This window comes from Pleuronectes platessa, chromosome 11 (assembly GCF_947347685.1).
Source record: "Pleuronectes platessa chromosome 11, fPlePla1.1, whole genome shotgun sequence".
In the NCBI taxonomy this organism is placed as follows: domain Eukaryota; kingdom Metazoa; phylum Chordata; class Actinopteri; order Pleuronectiformes; family Pleuronectidae; genus Pleuronectes; species Pleuronectes platessa.
In genome coordinates, this window is record NC_070636.1 from 3,095,382 (window position 1) to 3,115,732 (window position 20,351).

Consider the following 20,351-nt stretch of genomic DNA (forward strand, 5'->3'; position numbering starts at 1 on the left):
CTGTACCTTCTCTCCCCTTTTCCCTTTCTGCTCCTGTCTTCCATCCTGTCTTCACCCTCTTCTTCCATTTCCTTCCATCTTCATTTGTCCTCTTTCTCCACTGACCCCATTTCTTTCTTTTCATCTCTTCATCTCTCCTCCTGGCACCTCCTCTTCCTTCGTGTTCTCTCACCTTCTCTCTCTATCCCCCCCCCCTTTCCTTCCACTAAACCTATTCCCATATTCTCTCCCTTTTTTTTTCCACTTCTCCAACATTTCCACCCTCCTTTCTCCTCCAGTCTCCATCCACCACTTTTCCTTTCACCCTCTTTTCTCTCCTGCAAAGTTATAATCAGGTTTCAATCTTTACTTCAAAGTCTCAGAAGATCCATCCTGATCATTTTTACAGCTTGCACCCTCATGAAACCATCCTCCTCTTCCTCCTCCTCTTCCTCCTCTTCCTCTACCTCTTTTTCTTCCTCCTTCTATTCCCCCTCTTCCACTCCTATACCTCCTCTTCTTCCTCCTATTCATCTACCTCGTCCTCTTCATCTGGTTCAGAGTAACCACAGATTCTCTTCAAGGCCTCTCCTCCTCTCCAGGTCATCTTGTCTTTATTGCTTTCACCAAACAGTCTAATTATCTTTCCTCTGTTAAGCTGCTTTAGCGTCTGGAGAAAATTCCCTCCATCGAATTTCAGATATTTGCTGAATAAAGGCAACAAGATGACGTGATTCTCAGGAACGAGAGTTTTTTTTTCTGCCTCTCTCCTCCTCCTCCTCCTCCTCCTCCCCCTCCCCCCCCCTCCTCCTCCTCCCCCTCCTCCTCCTCCTCCTCCTCCTCCACTCGACAGCCTCACACACACATTAGCTCAATTAGTAATGAAATCTCGGAGGAGTCTCCCTCGATCCTCCCGCCTCCTCTTCATCCATTATAGCGAGCTGTCAGATCATGATTTATGAGGATGTCCCCCCCCCCCCCGGTGCTTGTTACGTTGACGCTTTTCACTCATAAATAATCTGCAGTAAATCCATCGAGGAGCAGAAGAGCTTCCTGCTGACAGGTGTCAGGTGGGAAACAGTCAATATCACCCAAAATGCTTCTAATAGCAAATAATGTCCCGGGAGGTTTGACTGAAACATGACTCAGCAGTTTTCTGTTTGAGAATGTCTGTCATATCCTACTTGATTTTACCGACCTGCCTGGAAATGAACCTCCTGTCGTATTACAGGGATGACGATCAATCAATAAACCCATTTGTCAATCAACTGAAAAATTATAAATTAATCATTTTAGTCCTTTTTTGAGTAAAAATACAAAATGCTGCTCGGCTCATGCAACTTGTGAGTTCAGTTTAGTGAAAGTTTTTTCTCATATTTCATTTTCTTGAACATCTTTATAAACCAATCAATCAATTAATTGAGACATTGATGTGTAATGAGGAGAAACAATAGCTTAGTTGCACTTTTAAACCAAATTGTTAGAAATTTGCCTTCATTTAAAAACTCGTAGGATCACATTTTACTGGTTATAGTTAAATTCTACATTATTTAGGTATTTTAAACGACTTTCACTTGAAATATCACTTCATCAATGATGGTATTAGTACTTTTAATTAAGAATAAGATTTAAATACCAGCTCCGTTTCAGCTTAATAGTTGTAAACGCTTAAAATCTAGTCCTAATAAATAACATGCATTATTTAACACTAGCGACAAGTAGTTTGAATTGAATGGGCTTTAAATAGAACTATAAACCTGTTGTAAGAGTAATAAAAGTTCCTAAAGACCCCAGTTTAAATGATAATAACCTTGAGATCTTCAGTGAAAGCAACTTTAACAGAAACGTTTATAAACTTCTGTCAAACTTTGTTCCTAAGTCCTGCACATCAGTGTAAACGATGTCAGCGACTGAAGAAAACTCTGCAGCAGGAAACAGTCGAGAAGTTTCTCTCAGTCCAGCAGAGTTTCCCAGTTCTTCAGCCCTGATGTGTTCGATCCAGTAAACCTCTGAGGAGGAGCTGGTGTTTCCAGTGGTGTTTCTCTGTGTTTCTGCAGGTTCATGCAAACACTAGAATCTATATTAAAAGTTGGTAAAAGGATGGAACGCTGGCCAAAGGAGAACCGATCGAGACAAAAGGGCCGAGCCAGGAATTTATTTATCACTTATTTGAACATTAAAAGGCCTTTTTATGACATTTTCAACAATTTCCCAGAGATTAACTTTTGGGTCTTGATGAAAAATGAGCTGAAATCCAGATGTAGTGGATTTAAATGTGGTTTCACACTGGGACTGTTGTTCTCTGGCGGTTTCCTTTGGTGGAAACGAGCTCTTCTTCTATTACAATGATGAGAGCAGCTGATTTTCTGTGTCTCACCTGTTGCTTCTAGTCACACGTGGTGAATATTGAAGTTTTCATCAGTTTTGTTTGTTGATATCACGTCACACTGTCAACACGTGTGTATTCTTCCTGATGCAGCCACGTCCCGGTGCTTCTCAGCAGCAGTTGGTGGAAAACCAGTTCTCTCTTCCTCCTCTCGTCTTCTTCTTCTACATCATGAAGGTCAGTTTTAAAGGGCTTCACAGAGGAAGCTGCTCCTCCTCGGTCGACTTCCCTTCAGCCAACGAGGGATGAACGGCCCCGGACGCCACAGATCTGAGATCACAAGCTAAACAAACACACAAAGCTGTGCAGTGAAGACACAACTCAGCTTCTCTCACAGGTTTATATTTCCACCTCCAGTCTAATGTGCCGGAATCGCTCCTAATGGACTACTGCTGATTGAGCCGGTGGGTTGAATTTCTCTCGTCATATTTAATCTATTTTCATTTTCTGCTCGGTAATGAAAACATGTCCTCTCCACAAAACCTGGTTAGTGGTGATGGTCTGATTCTATCTTTTTGGATGTTTATTATAAGAGACAGACGGAGAAGTTCTGATAACGATAGAAGTATCGAGGTTCTGTCTTCACTAGATCTATAGATCTACGTGTCAAAGGTGAAGAAATCACGAGTTTAAATGTTCAGACCCGTTAACGTTCCTGCTGCTCAGACGTTCGGCTGCTCAGCAGAATCTGGGACGGCAGCAGGTCTGTCCCACAAAGCCCACGACCCAAAACCCAGAGAGCCGCCCCAAATACAGCCTCCAGATGTGAAGCACAGCTGGCACACGGGAAACTGGAGTCTGACTCTGTCTCAGCACGATGAAGCGATGTGGACTCGATGTGTTTAACGAGGTCAGGTAGAAGTTTCTGTTTTCACCTGACGCCGTGTTTTTTCCCGGCTGCAGAGTTCCTCACCTCCGCCGCCTCACACACGCCTCAGGCAAGAAGAAACACAAATGAGCTGCAGCTCTGTTTACACCAGGGGTCTCATTTATTCAAGTTCCTGATTCACAAGTTTTCACTCAGAGTTGTGCTTTGTAAACTTCTGACGTCAGAATCAACTTCTCTGTGATCGTTCTCTGTCCGACCGAGCAAAAGCAAAACTTTGGATAAAATCCTTTTTATTCTTCCCCCAAGGTTTGAATGTAGTAGACATCATGTGTGTGGTATACATTGTGTAGTATATACAATATACGACAACGCCCTGTGTGCGATGAGGTCGTTCCTCTGGAACACGGATGAGATGATGACCGGATGTTTCTCGACAGGTGAAATGAGTCAGAATCCATTTACAGAGTCGTCTTTATTTGCAGGAAGTGACACGTGTCATATCGGGGGGGAAGCCGTCCATCACCTCAGAGGACACGCCCCCCCCCCCCCCCCCGCCGACTGAGAAATCACAGCACGAGTCAACATGGGGCGACAGAGGTATCGAACCCCCGTCACCAGGGAACCACACAACCGCAGAGACTTGAACGTTTGAAGGGTCGGTTCATTCAAATCAGAAAACTGAAAGATTTCCTCACTTGCATCTCGTGAAGCTGCAGAGAGAGTTCATCTGAAACTGACCGGGCTCGGAGATATCACAAAACATCTGGACTCAGAGTCGTCCTTTCTTATTACCTTCAAAATAATAACTTTAATTAAACAGCAAAGCTCTAATCACACACGTTAAACTTTAGGGTGAACAGATTGTGTCAAAACTCTTCTTCTCTCTTTGGAGAGAAGTTTATCTTTTATTTGAGACTGAAATGATAAGATTTAATTTGTTGCTATATTACAAATATCAATGTTACATGATTTAACCAATGGAAACTCTAATGAAGTTATAATAAACTATAATAAAATGGGCACTAATCAATATTTTGCATTAACACTGGGTCAAAAATACCAACATTTCTTTAAAGATGTTATAAAATCATTAAATAAATCAGCTGATATCATGTTCTGTTTGTTAAGGAGCAGTTTCACTGAATGAGGAGAGTTCCATGTGCTTTGTGTGGCTGCAGTTGACTTTATCTATCAGCTGAAAACTCAAAAACAAATTGATCAACAGTAAACAAGTCCTTATAAAGTGTTGAATAAAGGGAGTGGGATCCTAGAGATAAAAACATGATCCGTGCAAATAATACATCTCACTCTCCGTCTTTGTATTTGAACGAAAGCGTTGATATCCCAGATCCTGGACCAGTGCCACTGAACTCTCTGCATGTTCAAACACCATTAAGAGTGAAGTGAGGAAACACCGAGCTGCGCCCCCCCCCCAACCCGTCAAACCTAAAGTCTCAAATCCCAAAGGGGCGTCACCATGAGCTCCTTGTGCGTTGATTAAAAGTCCAACAGGAAGTGGAACGTGTCACTTTCAGCAGCTGGAATCCAAGATCCAGATTCCCATGAAAGTTATGAGCCAAGAGAGAATCTAAATTATCAGCTGCAGGAAGTTCTTTTCACTTTTTTGACATTTTCACAGATTTCCCTGCAGCTGATAATTCATGGATCTCGATAAAAACTTTTGATATCGATGAGTTTTTGAATTTAAATGACCAGTTCGGCCTTTGGAGCCGTTCAGGTCTAAAAATGCTGTTTAACAACAAATGTCTGTTTTCTTCAGACGGGTGAAAGTGACACTTTCCTCAAACTCTCACCGAACATAAAACACTTTTTTCTCCACGAAGCAGATTTGTGCTTTTCACATCTTTACGAACACGGGTCCACACACGTCTGTTCTCTCTCTGCAGCAAAGTCCACGTAGGTTTTAAAAAATAGAAACTCATCTCCGTGTGTTTTTGTTGCTTCTCCCTAAACCAGGTCATTGGTTATTACAATTTTTTTTTTTTACATTTCTGAAAAAATGAACAGATTCAAACATTTGTTAGGCCTTCACACTTAAAGCTTAATGAACGAGTATATGAAGAGTCTCCTTCCAACGTGAGGTAACATCCACTGATGTGAGGTGATTAACAGCTTTAGAAATAAATGACATCACAATACGTTTAAGGCTAATAACATGATAATAACATAATAATAATAATAATAAGTAACGTAGGTCCTCGTTTGATAAAATAAAACAATCACTGGTTTCAAGGATCTTTTTCATCTTAACTTTCAATCACATTGTTTTCTACACAATTATTTGGAACTCAAATAAAATCACAAAAAAACAAACAGACTTTCATCGTGATTCATTTTAACGTATTGAGAAATAAACATTGATTAAAAAATAAAAATAAAAAGGTGGAGTCTAAATGAAGAAGCAGAATGTGAGCACACACACATCCACCTTAAATCTCATGTTACACTTCATCACAGGTCGTCTGAGAGAAAAGTCTTAACATTTATATTTTTTCTTTTACATCGAGGAATGTTCAAGGACAGAAAGTTAATTTTTTTTTTGTCGTTTTTTTTGTTGTAGTATATTTATATATCTATATATATTGTAATAGATTTGCTGCACTGCGTCTTCAGTGTCTGTATCTGTACACGATCTGAACCCGAGTTCCACTGAGCTCGATTCCCCCGATGAGCAAAGTCTGCATGAGAGTCGTCTGGGACAGTTTGTGTTTGTTTTTGGGGGCGTGAGGCAAGAAAATGAGGTGTGTACTTCCTGGTTGTTTGTTTACCCCCCCCCCCTCCAACCCCCCCTAGTGCGGTCACAGCGCCCCCTCCTGGTGGTCGTCTCCCGGGCCGCACATCACAACACATCTGCTCCAAGTCATGATTCACAAAAAGAGATTAAATGTGGTTTTTGTGACGGAGAGGGACCCTCCCCCCCCCCCCCCCCCCGGTCATTTGACACATATAAATGGCTGTTTCTCTCTCTCTCCTCTCACCCCCACCCTCCCTCCCTGCCCCCCCCCCCAGGTCAGGAGTAGTGTCCGTGGAGGCCCAGGTGAGCGAGGCCTCGTCCTAGTCGGAGATCAGCAGCGCGGCGAGCAGCAGCAGCCAGCCGAGGCCGAGCAGCCGGGTCGGGTGGACCGGCTCGGAGCCGCCGTCCGACAGGCCCGGGGACGGAGGAGTGGAGTCGCCCTCGTCGTCCCACAATCTGCCGTTCTCGTTGACCTGAAGGGAAACAGGAGAGTCGAGGTCATTCACCCGCCGGCAGGTTGTTAACAAACCGATCGGTGCAGCGGCAAAAGTCTCCACATCCACCGTGAAGAGAGGAAGAAGTTTAAAGGTGTAGTGCACTGAAAATTGAATTCATTTTTGGGTGAACTATTCCTTTAAGATGTTATGATTTACAATGATTGATTGACGTCCTGACAGAATCAGAATCTTTAGGAAGAAAGTCAAAAGATTTTTAGAAATAACAGGTTTTAGACATTAAACAGATTCATTCTCAAACTTCCTGTCAAACTTTGTTTCAAAACATCACCTGACGAATTCACCACCAGGAGAGAAGAAGTCATTGAAGAGCAGAACCTGAGAAACCATGATTCTCTCTGAATTCCTAAAACTGCTCCAACGATTTTTACCCTCAACTTCTATAGAAAAATCCCATTTGCTTCTCCTCAGTCATTTGGAGAAGCATTATTTCTAAAGCCCATATTCACAAATCACAATTTGTGTCAAATATCTTAACAAGGTGCGACCTCCTATGTTCTTTACCCTCGACAAGAGTAAAACCAAATTCAACCTCTATTAAACAACTGAAAACCTGAGAGACACGTGTGATGGATCCAGTGAGACATCAAAACATCACAGTATATTAAGAAGGCATCAAAAAATTCATAAAAATGTGGTAGTATATAGTTAGAAATATAATATCTTTAGACTAAAGCATAAAACAAATGTAAATGTCACAGTTCAGTCAGTCATAAAAATATATTGTAGGAAGTCACCAGAAATGTCACAGTATAATATAGTGAGCTATTAAAATGCCATAGTTTAGTAAAACATAAAAACTTCAGACTGTTGACTCAGGAGAGGACGTGGGGCCCTGGAAGATCAAAGGATGTTTCAATGGTTACTTCTTATTCTCCTCAGTAGTGAACAGATTCTTCTGTTGAATCCAGAGAAGATTGAAAAGCACAGAAACTTCTGACGTGTGAAAGTAACTTCAGTTGAATCCTCATTTATAAATGAGTCTGAGGATTTGACCCGAAAGGAAACTGTACTTTTAACTTTCCTGATCCTCGTTGATCATGTGACGTCCACGTGACTCCTCCTCCTCTCGGTGGCGCCGCCTCAGACCCGGTGAGGCGGCGCCACCGAGCCGGAACCACGCTGCGTGGGATAAATCACCAGCCCCGAGGCCGGAACATGTAATTTGGGCTTTTGGCTCCTTCCTTCACTTTTCCCTCTGGAAATAAAGCGAGTGGCCTAGTTCTTCATTTAGCTCGTGAAGTTTATTCGTATCTGTTGGCAGTTTGTCAATTATGTTATCTGCAGTGTTTTCTCCAGTTCCCATTAGGAACCACATGCATGGAACAGATTCCCTCAGCCTCAAATGAAGTTTATTATTTTTTAATTTCCCCTCATGATTAAAATTCTGCGTGTGATGCAAAAAAAAAAAGCAGATTGTCGGCATTAAAATTGATGTTCAGCTGATGTTTACTTCTTCATTCAGAGCTACATCAACAATGTTTACAGAGTGTTTATAGTGTTGATGAAGCAGTTATGAATGTGGGACAGTTGTTCTATACGTTCACACTGAGAGTGTATATATATATATAACTGTGTGTACACTGAGAGATGGTTGACTGAGCTTTAACTCTTTAACTAGCAGAGGTCTTCAACAGGGGGTCCGCGACCCCTAGGGGGTCCGTGGAGGTACTGCGGGGGGGTCGCAACATTTTTGGCTTAATTTTTTTTTTTTTAATTGATTTACCAACCATTTTTTTACCAACCCCACAAATATAAATGTCTTTAAATACACATTAAAATGCATCAGACGTATTGTGAGGCTGATTTTAACCTCTGCCTGACAACTTCCATCCATCCAAGGTTAGATAAGTTGTGTTCTACTCATCAGGGTCCGACATCGCACTTATGTGGGAGTATGTGTGGCATCCACAGATTGCTTGAGGATTCACTGTCTCTTCTACATGTATGTTAAAAATAAAATTATGAATCTGTGAATTATTGTAATAGATCAGTGTTGTATGCAAGATGTATGTTTATAAAAGGCAGTGGCATGGCCACCCTGTACCGTGCACATGTTTAAATTAAAAACATGAATAAATGAAACTGTGTAATATTTGAATAGTTTAGTATCGAATGCACAATAACAGGGTAGCTATGTTTATACATGGCACTAGGCCCAATTCAATATAAAACAATTGTTTTTGTAATATATATAGTAGGGGGTCCCTGCTCCATCTCTCCACCAGTTTGGGGGTCCTTGGCCTGAAAAACGTTGAAGACCCCTGCTCTAGAGGAAGAAGTGGATCATTTTGCAAAGATGTAGTTTCACTGTGACTTTTATTCTTGATAACTTCTGTGGCTTTGAATGATTGATTTGGATGAAAGCTTCTGTCAGATGAAGGTTGAACGTGACATGAAGATATTTGAGATTTCAGGTCATGATGCAAAAAAACTAAAATCAGCTGCAATTTCCGTGCAGAGCAGCAAATGTTCAGTTTGAGTCGTTTCCTCTCGACTTGAGTGTAAGTGACTTTCCCCCCCGACACAGTCTGAATCCCAGCGACTCTGTAAATCAAGGTTAGAACAAACCGCTGTGCAGCCACCTGACCCAGTTCTGACTCGGACTCCCTGACGCTCTGTGGGATCAGGTTCTGCATCCCGCTCGTCTCACCTGAGTGGGAATCTGTGCTCGCAGGATGTTCTGCTCTGGTTCCATGGAGACACCCGGGGCGCTGGTTGAGGAGATCGGGCTCTGGACGTCTGTCGCCGGACTCGGCATCCCGGGCTGACCGGCCCCCGTCTTCACATCCGATCCATTTCCGAAGGACAGGATGGAATTTTCTAAAAACACATGAAAGGCAGAGACGTTTTTTAAAGGAGACACACGAGCATCAGATTTCCATCATCTGTAGTTTCCTTTAGATTTTTCCCCTGCATGACTTTTTAATATGAATTTTCTTGGGACTGTACTTTGTATGTGGTCATGACATGTGAGGTGAACTCAACCTATCACAGAGAGTTGGCTGAATGATGGAGCACTTTTTACACGGATGACTACAGAATACTAGGATGACCACCCTGCAGTTCAGAGGTCACTGCGACCTTCACTCTTTCACCCTCGACCACCAAAATCCAATCAGTTCATCTTTGAGTCCCAGAGAAAGTTTGTGTTGAATATGAAATAGTTCCCTCCAGGTGCTCTGGAGATATTGTGTTCACAAGGCAAAACATGTGCTTTGTGAGGTCACTGTGACATTGACCTTTGACCCATGACCACCAAAATATAATCAGTTCATCTTTAAGCCAAAGTGAATGTTTGTACCAACTGTGAAGAACTTCCCTCTTAGCCTTCATGAGATATCGTGTTCACAAGAATATGAAAGATGTAAAGACAACCTGAAAACATAACTCCTCAGAAAGGATTTGATCTTAGTTATATTTCGTTTCCGTGGATAAAGGAAGTCGTGCATCAGTGGTTAAACAGAAAAAGTCAATCCTCGTTTCACAGGGAGCCGATTTCTGGATAACAGAAGTTCAGATTTTTCAAAATGTATAAAGTTCTCGAGGCTTCTAGTGAGAAACAGCCTGAAAGAGGAGAAACTTGTGTTATTCATGAACTGGGGAATAAGTTTATACATGTTATTCCTGAGGCAATACAAATAGTGCGGCCTGCAGTGTTGAACACTGACGGCTGTTTGCCACCTCACGGGACACGGGGGGGGTTGGGGGGGGGGGGGGGGTGGAGAGCAGGAAAATCCTCTTCTCTCTGTGTGAGATCTGAACTGAGGCTGGAAGAGCCTGAATGGAAGGGAGCCTGATCCAGTGGCAGAGGGAGGCTTTGGTTTTCATTACAGAAATGTCAGAGGCCAGAGTCACACGTGAACAAGAGGAGAACTCAGGTCATTATAGAAAGTAATGAACGATAATGAACTCAGGCTCAGGGACTCGTTTTTTACATTATCAGCTGCAGGTAGTATTAAAAAGTTGAGGAGGAACTTTTCCAGACATCGGCCGGGTCTCATTTACGCGTCGGCCGAACTGAACCCGATCTTCCTTCACCGGCTTGTCCCAGCCTTACAGCCGGGGCCTGGCAAAGAGGCTGCCAAACCAAATTGTTCTTCGGTTGATTAAAGACGTTGAAAAATAAATTCTCGAGGACGTTTCCGAGCTCTAACCAGGTAGTTTGAAAATTACATTTCTAACTAGAACAGGTCCAACGTCTATCAAGGCTAAAACTCCTTCAATTCAACAAGCTGCATCACATTCCACAAACACCTCCTGAATATCCGTCCTCTGAATAATTAATAATAATAATCCTAAAGGTGAAAAGAAGAATTATCTCATGATTTTAATGAACCTGTTACATGCATGGAGGTCGTGGGGTCTCCTGAGAATCGTAGACTCACTCGTCTCCTGTGTGACTTTGATCTTCAGCTCAAGTTGTACTAAAGGTGATTTACAGACGATGAGCCTGTGTACACATGTGCTCCTGAACCCACTGTAATCATTGCACCTTGTTATCCCGGCTTCACTTTATGTCTGTATTTAAATCACCTGCTTTATTGGAACATATTTCATTAGTATTCGTTAGATTTTCTGCTTTAACGAGACTCTTTGTTTTTTCCCGTCTCGACACAAACACCCACTGACGTCAGGGAATCACCACAACAACAACAACGTTCAATCAACTCAATTAACCCGAGTTTGGAGGAATCCTCCCAGAATCCTTCAGGGCCCTAATCTCCTCAGAACACCTGTGGCTGGTGATGGATCAACCGTCAGCGAGGAAACAAAGCTAATTACTTATATTTTATATTTAGGTTATGTGTGCAAAGTTTGAGTTTGTGCAGGACGATTGATTTCAGTGTAAAGATGAAGTGAAGCTCAGTGAAGGATGTGAGACACAAACCACTGAGACAGGAGGAGATACTGCAGAGCTACAAGAGGAAAGTGGAAATGAAACAAAACCGTTATGCAATGATAATAATTCTTCATAGTAAATGTTGTCAGGACGTGAAAGTAAACGGAACATGAAGATGGACGACGCGACTCCTCTTCCTCCCTTTGTATAGAAACTAGAGCTAAAACATAAAGGCAGGGGAATTTATCTTTAATGGTGTGGTGCTGTGGGGTCGAGGCCCCGCCCCCCATACACGCTCTCAACCAATCATGTGTCAGTCTCAGCTGTCAATCATGACGATTCGCCAGCATCAAATAACGAATTTCGTCTTTCTGTCTCTGTTGCAGAGATTTCTCTTTAAGAAAGAACGATTGAACGACTCCTTTCACTTCACATTTGATCCATATATTCATATAAAAACAGATCCTACATCTGCTCTAAAGACTTCTCTCTCTCCTCTGACTTGGATCTGGCAGCAGCAGCAGCAGGAGCCACGTTCTGCCAGCGTAACCAGCTCTGATGAACACACTCCACATCGCCTGGTCCCGGAGGCAAATGGCACAGGACGTTAACGAGGAGCTGGAGCAGCGTGTGGAACGTTCAGCAGCTAAAGAGACAGAGGGATTGTGTGTTTGTGTTGTGCGGCGCCGAGAGGACAAAGAAACCGTGTGAATACAAAGTGTGTTGTCAGATAAATGTGAAGAACTTTACTCGTGTGTTCACGTTGAACCGAACGTCCTCGTGATTCAGAGACAAACCTCTAAAAGCAGGAATCCGTCTCCTGCTGCAGGAATCTTAAAGTAGTTATTCTCACATGTTTAATCACCTCCATCAAGGAGGTTATGTTTCACCACTTCTCATTCGTTTTTTGGATCAGAAGCATAACTCAAAATCTGTTTAATGAATTTCAATGAAAATTGGTGGAAAGTTGAGAAATGGACCAAGAAAGAACCAAAAATGTTTTAATGTGGATCAAGTCCTAAAATGGCACTAACTCTAAATCTGTCCTTAACATTGCAAGATATAGGGGGCGAAGAAAATGTGAAATATTGTCTGCAAATCATTCCAATAAGCAGATGATCTTCAACTTGAGGGAACTCCATCATCAGCTGGTTGAAAGTGACAATAGTTGATGTCTTCGCAAACACAAGTTGCATAAGAACCTAGATTTCAGGCAGCGTCAGATAAACAGAAACACGACTTATTGTTTCTCAACCTTATTTCTTGGTGAAGTCCTTATCAGGAGAAGTAGGATGACACAGTCTCAAGATGTTAATCTCACTTTTTGGATTCCTCATCTCCCAGTCGTCTGTTTCGATGTGATAATGAGCCTGATGAATTGTTTAACGGGCCTCTCACAGTAAGTAGACTGGGACTGGGAGGAACGGCCCAGTATGTACATCCAGTGCTATGTATAATTCACAGTCCCACTCGGGTTCATATGGTTTTTTATTCAAAGAGCCTTAACATCAACTTCTTGGATTCTCCACAACCACAGTGACTCACGATCACATGAGGAATTAATATTCTCTAGGTATTCGTTCTCATTCGGCTAATGGGCGACTCGACGGCAATTACGTTTGCATGAAAGTCATTTCAATTATAACGTGTTCAAATGAAAACATGAATGAGAGATCCATCTATTAACCCCCCCCCGGCTCAGACTGGGAGATGGATGTGGTGATCAGACGCAGAAATCTGCACATTATTCCATCTTCTCCCAGCAGAAAAACCGTGAAGCCACTGGCTGGTTACTGGTGAAGGGATTTCAAAGCCCTCCAGTTAAGTATCGGGGGGGTGACACACAAATGCTGATTTCTCACAAGGTCACAACAGATTGATCCGTCCCCCTGAAGTGGTTCAGCAAATCAATGTGGCGTCTCGACCCGACTCATTCGACCGGGGCGTCGCCGAGCAGGTGGGCGGGTGAGCCGCGCTTTTGTTGCCGACGCCGCAGCTAATTAGAGAAACTGAGAGTTGCAACAGAACAGAAACAAGTCAATAGCGAGGGGGGGGGGGGGGGGGGGTGGCTGAGGGTGTGTTTACACCGGTGCCCTGCAGCAGAGGCTGTGGACCGGCATGCTAATGGCGCCGTGGGTCATTAGCATCGGTGGGACAGGTGGGAAAGTGTGCCGCCGTGCTCAAAGTGTGCAGTTAGCGCTCCGCGGCGTGGACTGATCTCCTGGCAGGGCTGACGGGTGACTGAAGAGAGGGGAGGGGGGGGGCAACTCCAGCTGCTCGCCACCGCTCCCTCCCCCCCGCCGATAGATGTCTCCAGCGGTTAAGCTGTTGAGACAGTTCCTTTGTAAATGTTTGGACACGGCTGTTTAAGCGCCGCCATCGCTCCACGCTGCAGAGAACATCCTGTGAAGGCCTGAGCCACTTCCTGTCCCCGACCAGCTTCCTGTCCCCGCCCGCTTCCTGTCCCCGACCAGCTTCCTGTCCCCGACCCGCTTCCTGTCCCCGACCAGCTTCCTGTCCCCGACCAGCTTCCTGTCCCCGATCAGCTTCCTGTCCCCGACCAGCTTCCTGTCCCCGGCCTTCCCCGGTCCAGTCGCCCTCACTCTCTCCTGTTTCACTACAAATCTAACATCCAGAGAGAATTTTCAATAATTGCAAAAATAAATGAGCCTCACCTCCATCTGTCCTCCCATTCTCCTCCTCACACATTCTCATCTCTGAAGAAGTCCAGAGCTGCTGTTCTGCATAGTGATGCTCTTATTACAGCCGTGATGAGGAGGTGCGGCAGGTGACAGCTGCTTTTACAACCTGAATGTCTTCACTCCAGAGACGGGGGGGGGGGGGGGGGGTTCTCTGCAGCTCTCTCTCCTCCTCTATCTGCAAACGTCTGTATTCTTTCCACTGTTCTCTCTCTGTGTTTCCACCTCATTAGTTCTGAGGCAGGAAACCAAATTACGCTCAATTACAAAGTCATCAAAGGCCATCTGAAGTCCTGTCTCAGCAGGCCGGCCCCGGTGCAACACCACTCTTCACAAAAGAAGATGCAACACACCAGGAGGATTTATCTAATGGACGTCGGTTCTGTCCACTTGTTAAACAGAACCGACGGACAGGAGAAGCCACGCCTCCTCGTCTGTTCCCTGTGATTACACGAGGATCGCGGTGAAGAGAGAGAAACGTTCAGGAGGATTCATGTCCCCCGATCATTGGCTCTATTCCAAACTCCTCTCGCCAAAACAATTACGTACATTTTCTCCCTAAAAATAGAAGTGTCGCTCTGGCAAATGAGACCGAACGCCGATGGAGACGAGACCCGCCGCTCCACCAGATCGCCTTCCCCATTAGAAACCTGTTCATCCTGATCATCACGTGCACGCTCACGATCTGGCCTCCGCCATTTGCCGAGGCAGGCGGAGGGGGGAGGGGGGGGGGGGGGGGGGGTCTCTTTGCTCTGGCTCGGGGAAATGAGGCCAGTCGGTCTGAGGACTGTTCTGCCGGCTCTCTGAGGAGCTTACAGTAAACAGCACACAGGAGTTTGAGTCCTGGCTGCAGGATGCACATGAGACGGTTCTGCAGAAAGACAAGGCATCCATCAACCGGCTGGGGGGGGGGGGGACTCAGGATAATGTGCCATTCAGTTGCTTTTCTGAAGATTCGTTGTGTCACTGACGCAGACCAGGAAGCATCGGACAGGACTTTGCATGTTTCCTGTTGTATTCTCACCGGCTGCTTCATGGCAGATGTCCTCTGAAGGGACAATGAATAGTTACTGTAGAAGACAAATGCTGCGAGACGTTCCCTCCTCCGACTACATCTACACACAGAAACAAAGGTTCAGCTCTTTTCCAAACGGCTAAACAAGAGGAAGCAGACCTTCACAGCCTCCTTCAGGCTCCATCACACCTCCTCCTGCTCCTGTTTGTGTTCCCAGTATAACTCCGTCAGTCGCTCCTCCACGGTGTTTGTGTTGTGGAGAAGAAGAATGAAAGAGAGCGAGAGCAGCTCACACTTTAGCATAACAGAGGGAAACATGGTTGAATAGGCTGTTTGGGAAAGTCACAGATATTCGGGCGAACTCGGCGTCACAACATCACAAAGGAGCTTTGAGTTATTGTTAGAAGTGTCATGGTTTGAAGCTCAAAGTGAAACGATGAGACGATGAGACGCGAGTGAGACTAATGGGAAAGCAAAGTGTGTCTGTGACATAAATAACTTCCTGAACAACATGTTTATTGTTCTGCAGAACAAAAAAACCATTAGAAACCACTGTTGGGAGATAAATGAGTTGTGTTATGATGGTTTGGCTCAGACACTAATACGGTTTGGATCAGCTTCAGGGAAACGGTTTGTATTGAAATGGCCTCTGGACAATTGAACATATGTTTCACTAATCGTAATAACTGTTTTCTTTTGCCTCCAGTCTCCTACAGAAGAAACTGAGACTCACCCTCCTCTTCCTCTTCCTCTTCAAAAGGCTAACGAGGGGGAAAAGGATGATTTAATATAGCAAATCATAATCTTGAGCGGGTTCCATGATGGTTTCTGTACATTTGATGCATTGAGCAGATGGATGAATATGAACAGCTGAGAACCCCCCCCCGCTGGCTTCAGGCCTTCTCACTGTAACGCTGCAACACATCAAAGAGTGTGCCACGGATTATTTTGTTCACAAGCTCGACTTTGTTAATCCTCACGCTCGTCCTGGTTCTTATTGTCACTGTGTAGCCGGAGGAGTCTCTCTCTCTCTCTCCCTCTCCCCCCCCCCCCCCCTCTCTCTCTCTCTCTGCAGCTCGTACTCACTCAGGCAGACGTTGTCGTGGTAGAACGTCAGGAAGTCGTTGCACTGCTCCCTGTGGTTCCCGCTCGCTGCACAGGAGCACCAGGGCCCCACGTTGGAGGTGGAGTTGTCAAGGTAGTTGGGTGTTATCGTGCTTCCTGCAGAGGGGGGGGGGGGGGGGGGGGGGGGAGAGAGAGGGAACAGCTCCGTGTGGTTACAGGCGTCTTGAAACAGTTCAGCTCATTAAACGAAAACTTCTCAAATTACCGGGTTTACAACACAATCACGGCATCTGACCTTGAGATCACAGAAACAGGAAGTAATCTCTTCATTTAATCTGAGATGAATATGTATATTTTCCAGCCCGTGGCCCCTGGGGGCCGACGCTCGTCTTGTAAACACCTCGTAAAATGAGCAGTTTCATAAAGAAAGGCAAAACAAAAAGAAAACTATTTGCAGAGTTTAATGTTCCAACAAATTGGATGTTTGAGACGGTTTGTGTGTGATTTAATCTTAATCAGGACCTCGAGCTGATTACCATAATCAAATAAAGGCATTTCTATCATCATAATGCATTAATCAGGTCCAGTTATTAGTGTAATGTGGGAAAGTGAGAGGAATTTTAAAGGCTGTAATATATAAAAGTCTCTAAAGACAGAAACTGGCAGGTGAGTGAATGACGCAGATCAAGCGTTAACGGGTTCAATTCCAATAACCTAGAAGTGCTGACATCACAGATTATTTAGTAATTCTCTGATCTCGATGTATTGATCATACACATGAATAGAAGCTGCTCGTTAATATCAGGGCGTCTTGTTTGATTCTCATCCTCCGAGTGATCAGATCAAAGGAGGTTTCCTGACGTGTGATTCTGCTGAGCCGGGCGGTTCCAGCTCTTTGATGAGCCGGGGGGGGCAGAGTCACCGACCCGTCTCACGTGGACTCTTCGCCCTCCAGAGCTTCTCAGCACTAAATGATTGGGAAGTCATTTTTTTCTTCTGGCTCTGGTAATAACACCTTGCAGCTCGTGCTTCTCAAAGAGGTTTGGAAAATAAAAATTGCTGCACTTTGCTGCAGAACTTCTGATTCACCTGCATTGATTTTTTTTCTGGGTCCCCTCCAGAGTCCCACTTCTACTGCTGCTGTCTGGAAGGACCAATCACTGCTGCTCAGCTTTCTGCCTCCGTCTTCCTTTATCTGTCTCCTTCAGTCCCTCAATAACCAACCAACCCCCCCCCCCCCCCTTCACGCCCTCTTTCTGCAGCAGTGCATTGTGGTCCCATAACGAAGCGTGGAGACTGAGTGCTTTTTAACGACCTTTATGTGAATCTTTTGTCGGCTTTTTATCTAAAGCACAATAAGCCGTGTTGTGCGCCTCTGCCCCCCCCCCCCCCCACACTCGTTGTCATGTCGGGGATAATTCTCTGAAAACAGGCGGTCAATAGTTGTAATTGCTCTACTTATAATGCAGCAGCTTGGCAGGGAGCCACATTAATCAGAGCTCCATCGATCATCGCGCTGCGCCTCTCATCACAATCCTCTACTCGCTCTTTTGAATGCTGCTCAGTGCACTTGTTCCCTCCTCCCTCTAAAGCCTCTCCTGCTCCCGATCCATCACAGAGGTAGTGGGGGGGGTGGGGGTGGGGGGGTTTGATTCTTACCTATCAGGCCGGTGTACGCCAGCAGACACGCTCCGTAGTTCTCCTGCTTGCAGCCGCTGCCGCTCGGCTCCGAGGGCTGGCAGTCATACTGGAACTGTGCCCAGCGAGACCTGTGGGACCAATAACATGCCATCCATCATTTACTCACACTGGGCTGCTGCACACACGTTGTGTCACTGCAGGTCGGCCGGTCCACCGCAGGACGAGCGTCTGAAAGCCACAACGCTCGTCTACATTACCCCCCCCCCCCCCCTCACACTTCCCCCTGCCTGTGGCCTCCTGGAGGGATGCCAGGCTGTAAGGAGTCAATGAGGGGCAGAGATGGGGCCTCGGCTCTGCCTCCTACACACTGGGCTGCCTGGCCGAGAGGAGATGAGACAAATATGAATCTTCCATATAAATACTTACCCCCCCCCCCCCCACACACACACAGCCGCTCTCGCCTTCTATTCTTCACCTTTTCCCGCCAGCCGCCCAGACATCGAGCCTCATCATCATCATCATCATCATCATCATCATCATCATCATCACACAAGACTATCACTGTCATCTTATCACATCATCGGCCGACTGGCCTTTGCAGCAGGATCCCCTCAGGGCCCCGCGGCTCCCTGCCCCCCCCCCTCGTTTGTCATGTCATTGTAATGATGTGTGTAAAAAACTTAAAGGCTGTGTTCTAAGTGAAGCCGTCCTCGGGGGGGGGGGGGGGGGGGCGGCAGCACAGGGGGCCTTGAGACGCTCCATCCATCGGGGGCGGCTGCAGGAGACGCCTGATCGATGGCTGTGACAGATGAAGCTCTTTGTTTTCCTGACATTTGAAGAGGAAGAAGATTAAACGCCGGCGAGCTGTTTGACTGGACGGGTCCGAGGACTCCATGTCCTCAGTCTCCAGGGACAGAGACAAAGACAGCGTCTGAATTATAATGACTCGGCACATTGTTGGTTTTCTGATTGGACGTGTGAAGAGATCTTTGTTTCCATCAGTGTCACAGAATAAACACGTCTGTTCAGAGGGTCAGTTTCCTCCATCAGGTCTCGGCTGCAGGATGTTACACATGTTCCGAGCCACGTGTGACTCCCGAGGGTTAATGGCTTTTCTGATAATGACTGTTTCACGTGGCTGCGTGTCGCTTGGCCGCCTCGCCCCCAGAAACTGAATACAGGATTTAATGGAACTGCTCAAACACAGTTAATGAGTATAACAATTGAATTAATTAAACAAAGCCGACTAATTGAATCTAAATGAACATTTCAAACCGGCCAGCCTCTCCCAAGATTCACAATCCCACTCACGGTGCTGAGGGACCAGGCTCTTTGTGCTTTCTGCAGATTTCTTAGAAACATAATTTATTTCTGAGATGAGAGTACAGTTTGATATTTGCGATTTGGCCAGAACGTCAGACTCCACACCTGCTGTTTGTAGGAAACAATTTCAATCAGGCTGAATTTGCTACGTGCTCCAGATCCATGCAGCGTTATATTTTCCTCCAGTTTACAGGAATAATGAGGAATATGTGTCAATCAGTGACAAACAGCAGAGAAGAAGTTTCCTGTTGAAGCTGATAAAACATCCAACGAGACAAAGAGAACTTTTCCTCAGGAGATTTCAGATCAAACAAGTGTTCACTAACAAGTTAAACTCAACAGGTGTAACTGGATCAAAGTTTGTTTCTCCACCGTCTGCTAAACTGACAAGAACATTAAATTCAGCTTTAAATCTGGGACAACAGCTTCAGGGCAGAACTTTAACATCATGATTTATCAATTTCAAATGTCAAGTCAAATACAGTATAACTCTGAGGAAGTATCTTAGCTTTTATATGTAAAAAAACCAACACCTTTATGATCCTGTAGCAGAAGCTGCAGATAAACTGTCGGTTCATTGAGTCAAATGATGCCAACTTAGGAAATTAGGTGTAAAACTGTCTCGTTAGCAGGTGTAAGATTGATTGATTATTTATTTAAGCCTCGGAAAACACATTGAGGAATAAGCACCTCATTTACAATGGTGCCGGGGTTACAATGAAGAGTTAATACATAGAGAAAATTAATTAATAAATAAGAATGAAATACATATGCACATACAGCAACACAAGGGAAAAGGTCACAAACAATCAACCCTGACGATTCAATAAAATACTATAAAATACTCTGGTTAAGCCAAAAAAAAAAAGACATGATGTATTTTCGTACCTGCACACGTAGTCCGCCTTGCAGATGCGCAGCTGAGCAAGGCAGTTGGGCTTCTCCTTGTCCTCGTAGGAGCAGGAGGGCACGATGGTTTGCCTCCGGCGCTCGGAGCAGGCCGTGTCGGTGCAGGGACAGAACAGCAGCTCGTGGGTGTAGTCGGGGGGGACGCGGTCGAAGAACTTCCTCAGGGCCTTGTTGCACTTGGGTCGGTTGCACGGCCCCGAGCGGGCGGAGGGCTGGATGCAGGAGGACACGTACTCCGTCCTCAGCTTCTGACACGTCTCGTCGATGTTACACGCCTTGGCCGCGTCCAGGCAGCGGTTCACCGTCGTCACCTCGGATTCTGAGAGAGGACAGAGACACGGAGACGTTTCATCTTCTGTGTGGTTTGAGACAAATCTGATCCCAGACGATGT

At 45.2% G+C, this 20,351-nt stretch overlaps 1 protein-coding gene across 1 annotated transcript in view; it reads right to left on the bottom strand.

Annotated features, from left to right (window-relative positions):
* Positions 1-6,269: 6,269 nt before the first annotated feature.
* The window catches only part of gfra4a (GDNF family receptor alpha 4a), an 83,810-nt gene continuing 69,728 nt past the window's right edge, over positions 6,270-20,351 (bottom strand). The window contains exons 4-8 of the mRNA XM_053433737.1: positions 19,939-20,278; positions 17,746-17,855; positions 16,108-16,242; positions 9,118-9,287; positions 6,270-6,422 (exon numbers count right to left, since the gene is read on the bottom strand). Coding sequence (XP_053289712.1) covers positions 6,270-6,422; positions 9,118-9,287; positions 16,108-16,242; positions 17,746-17,855; positions 19,939-20,278 — 908 coding nt within the window. The remainder of the gene's footprint in view (positions 6,423-9,117; positions 9,288-16,107; positions 16,243-17,745; positions 17,856-19,938; positions 20,279-20,351) is intronic.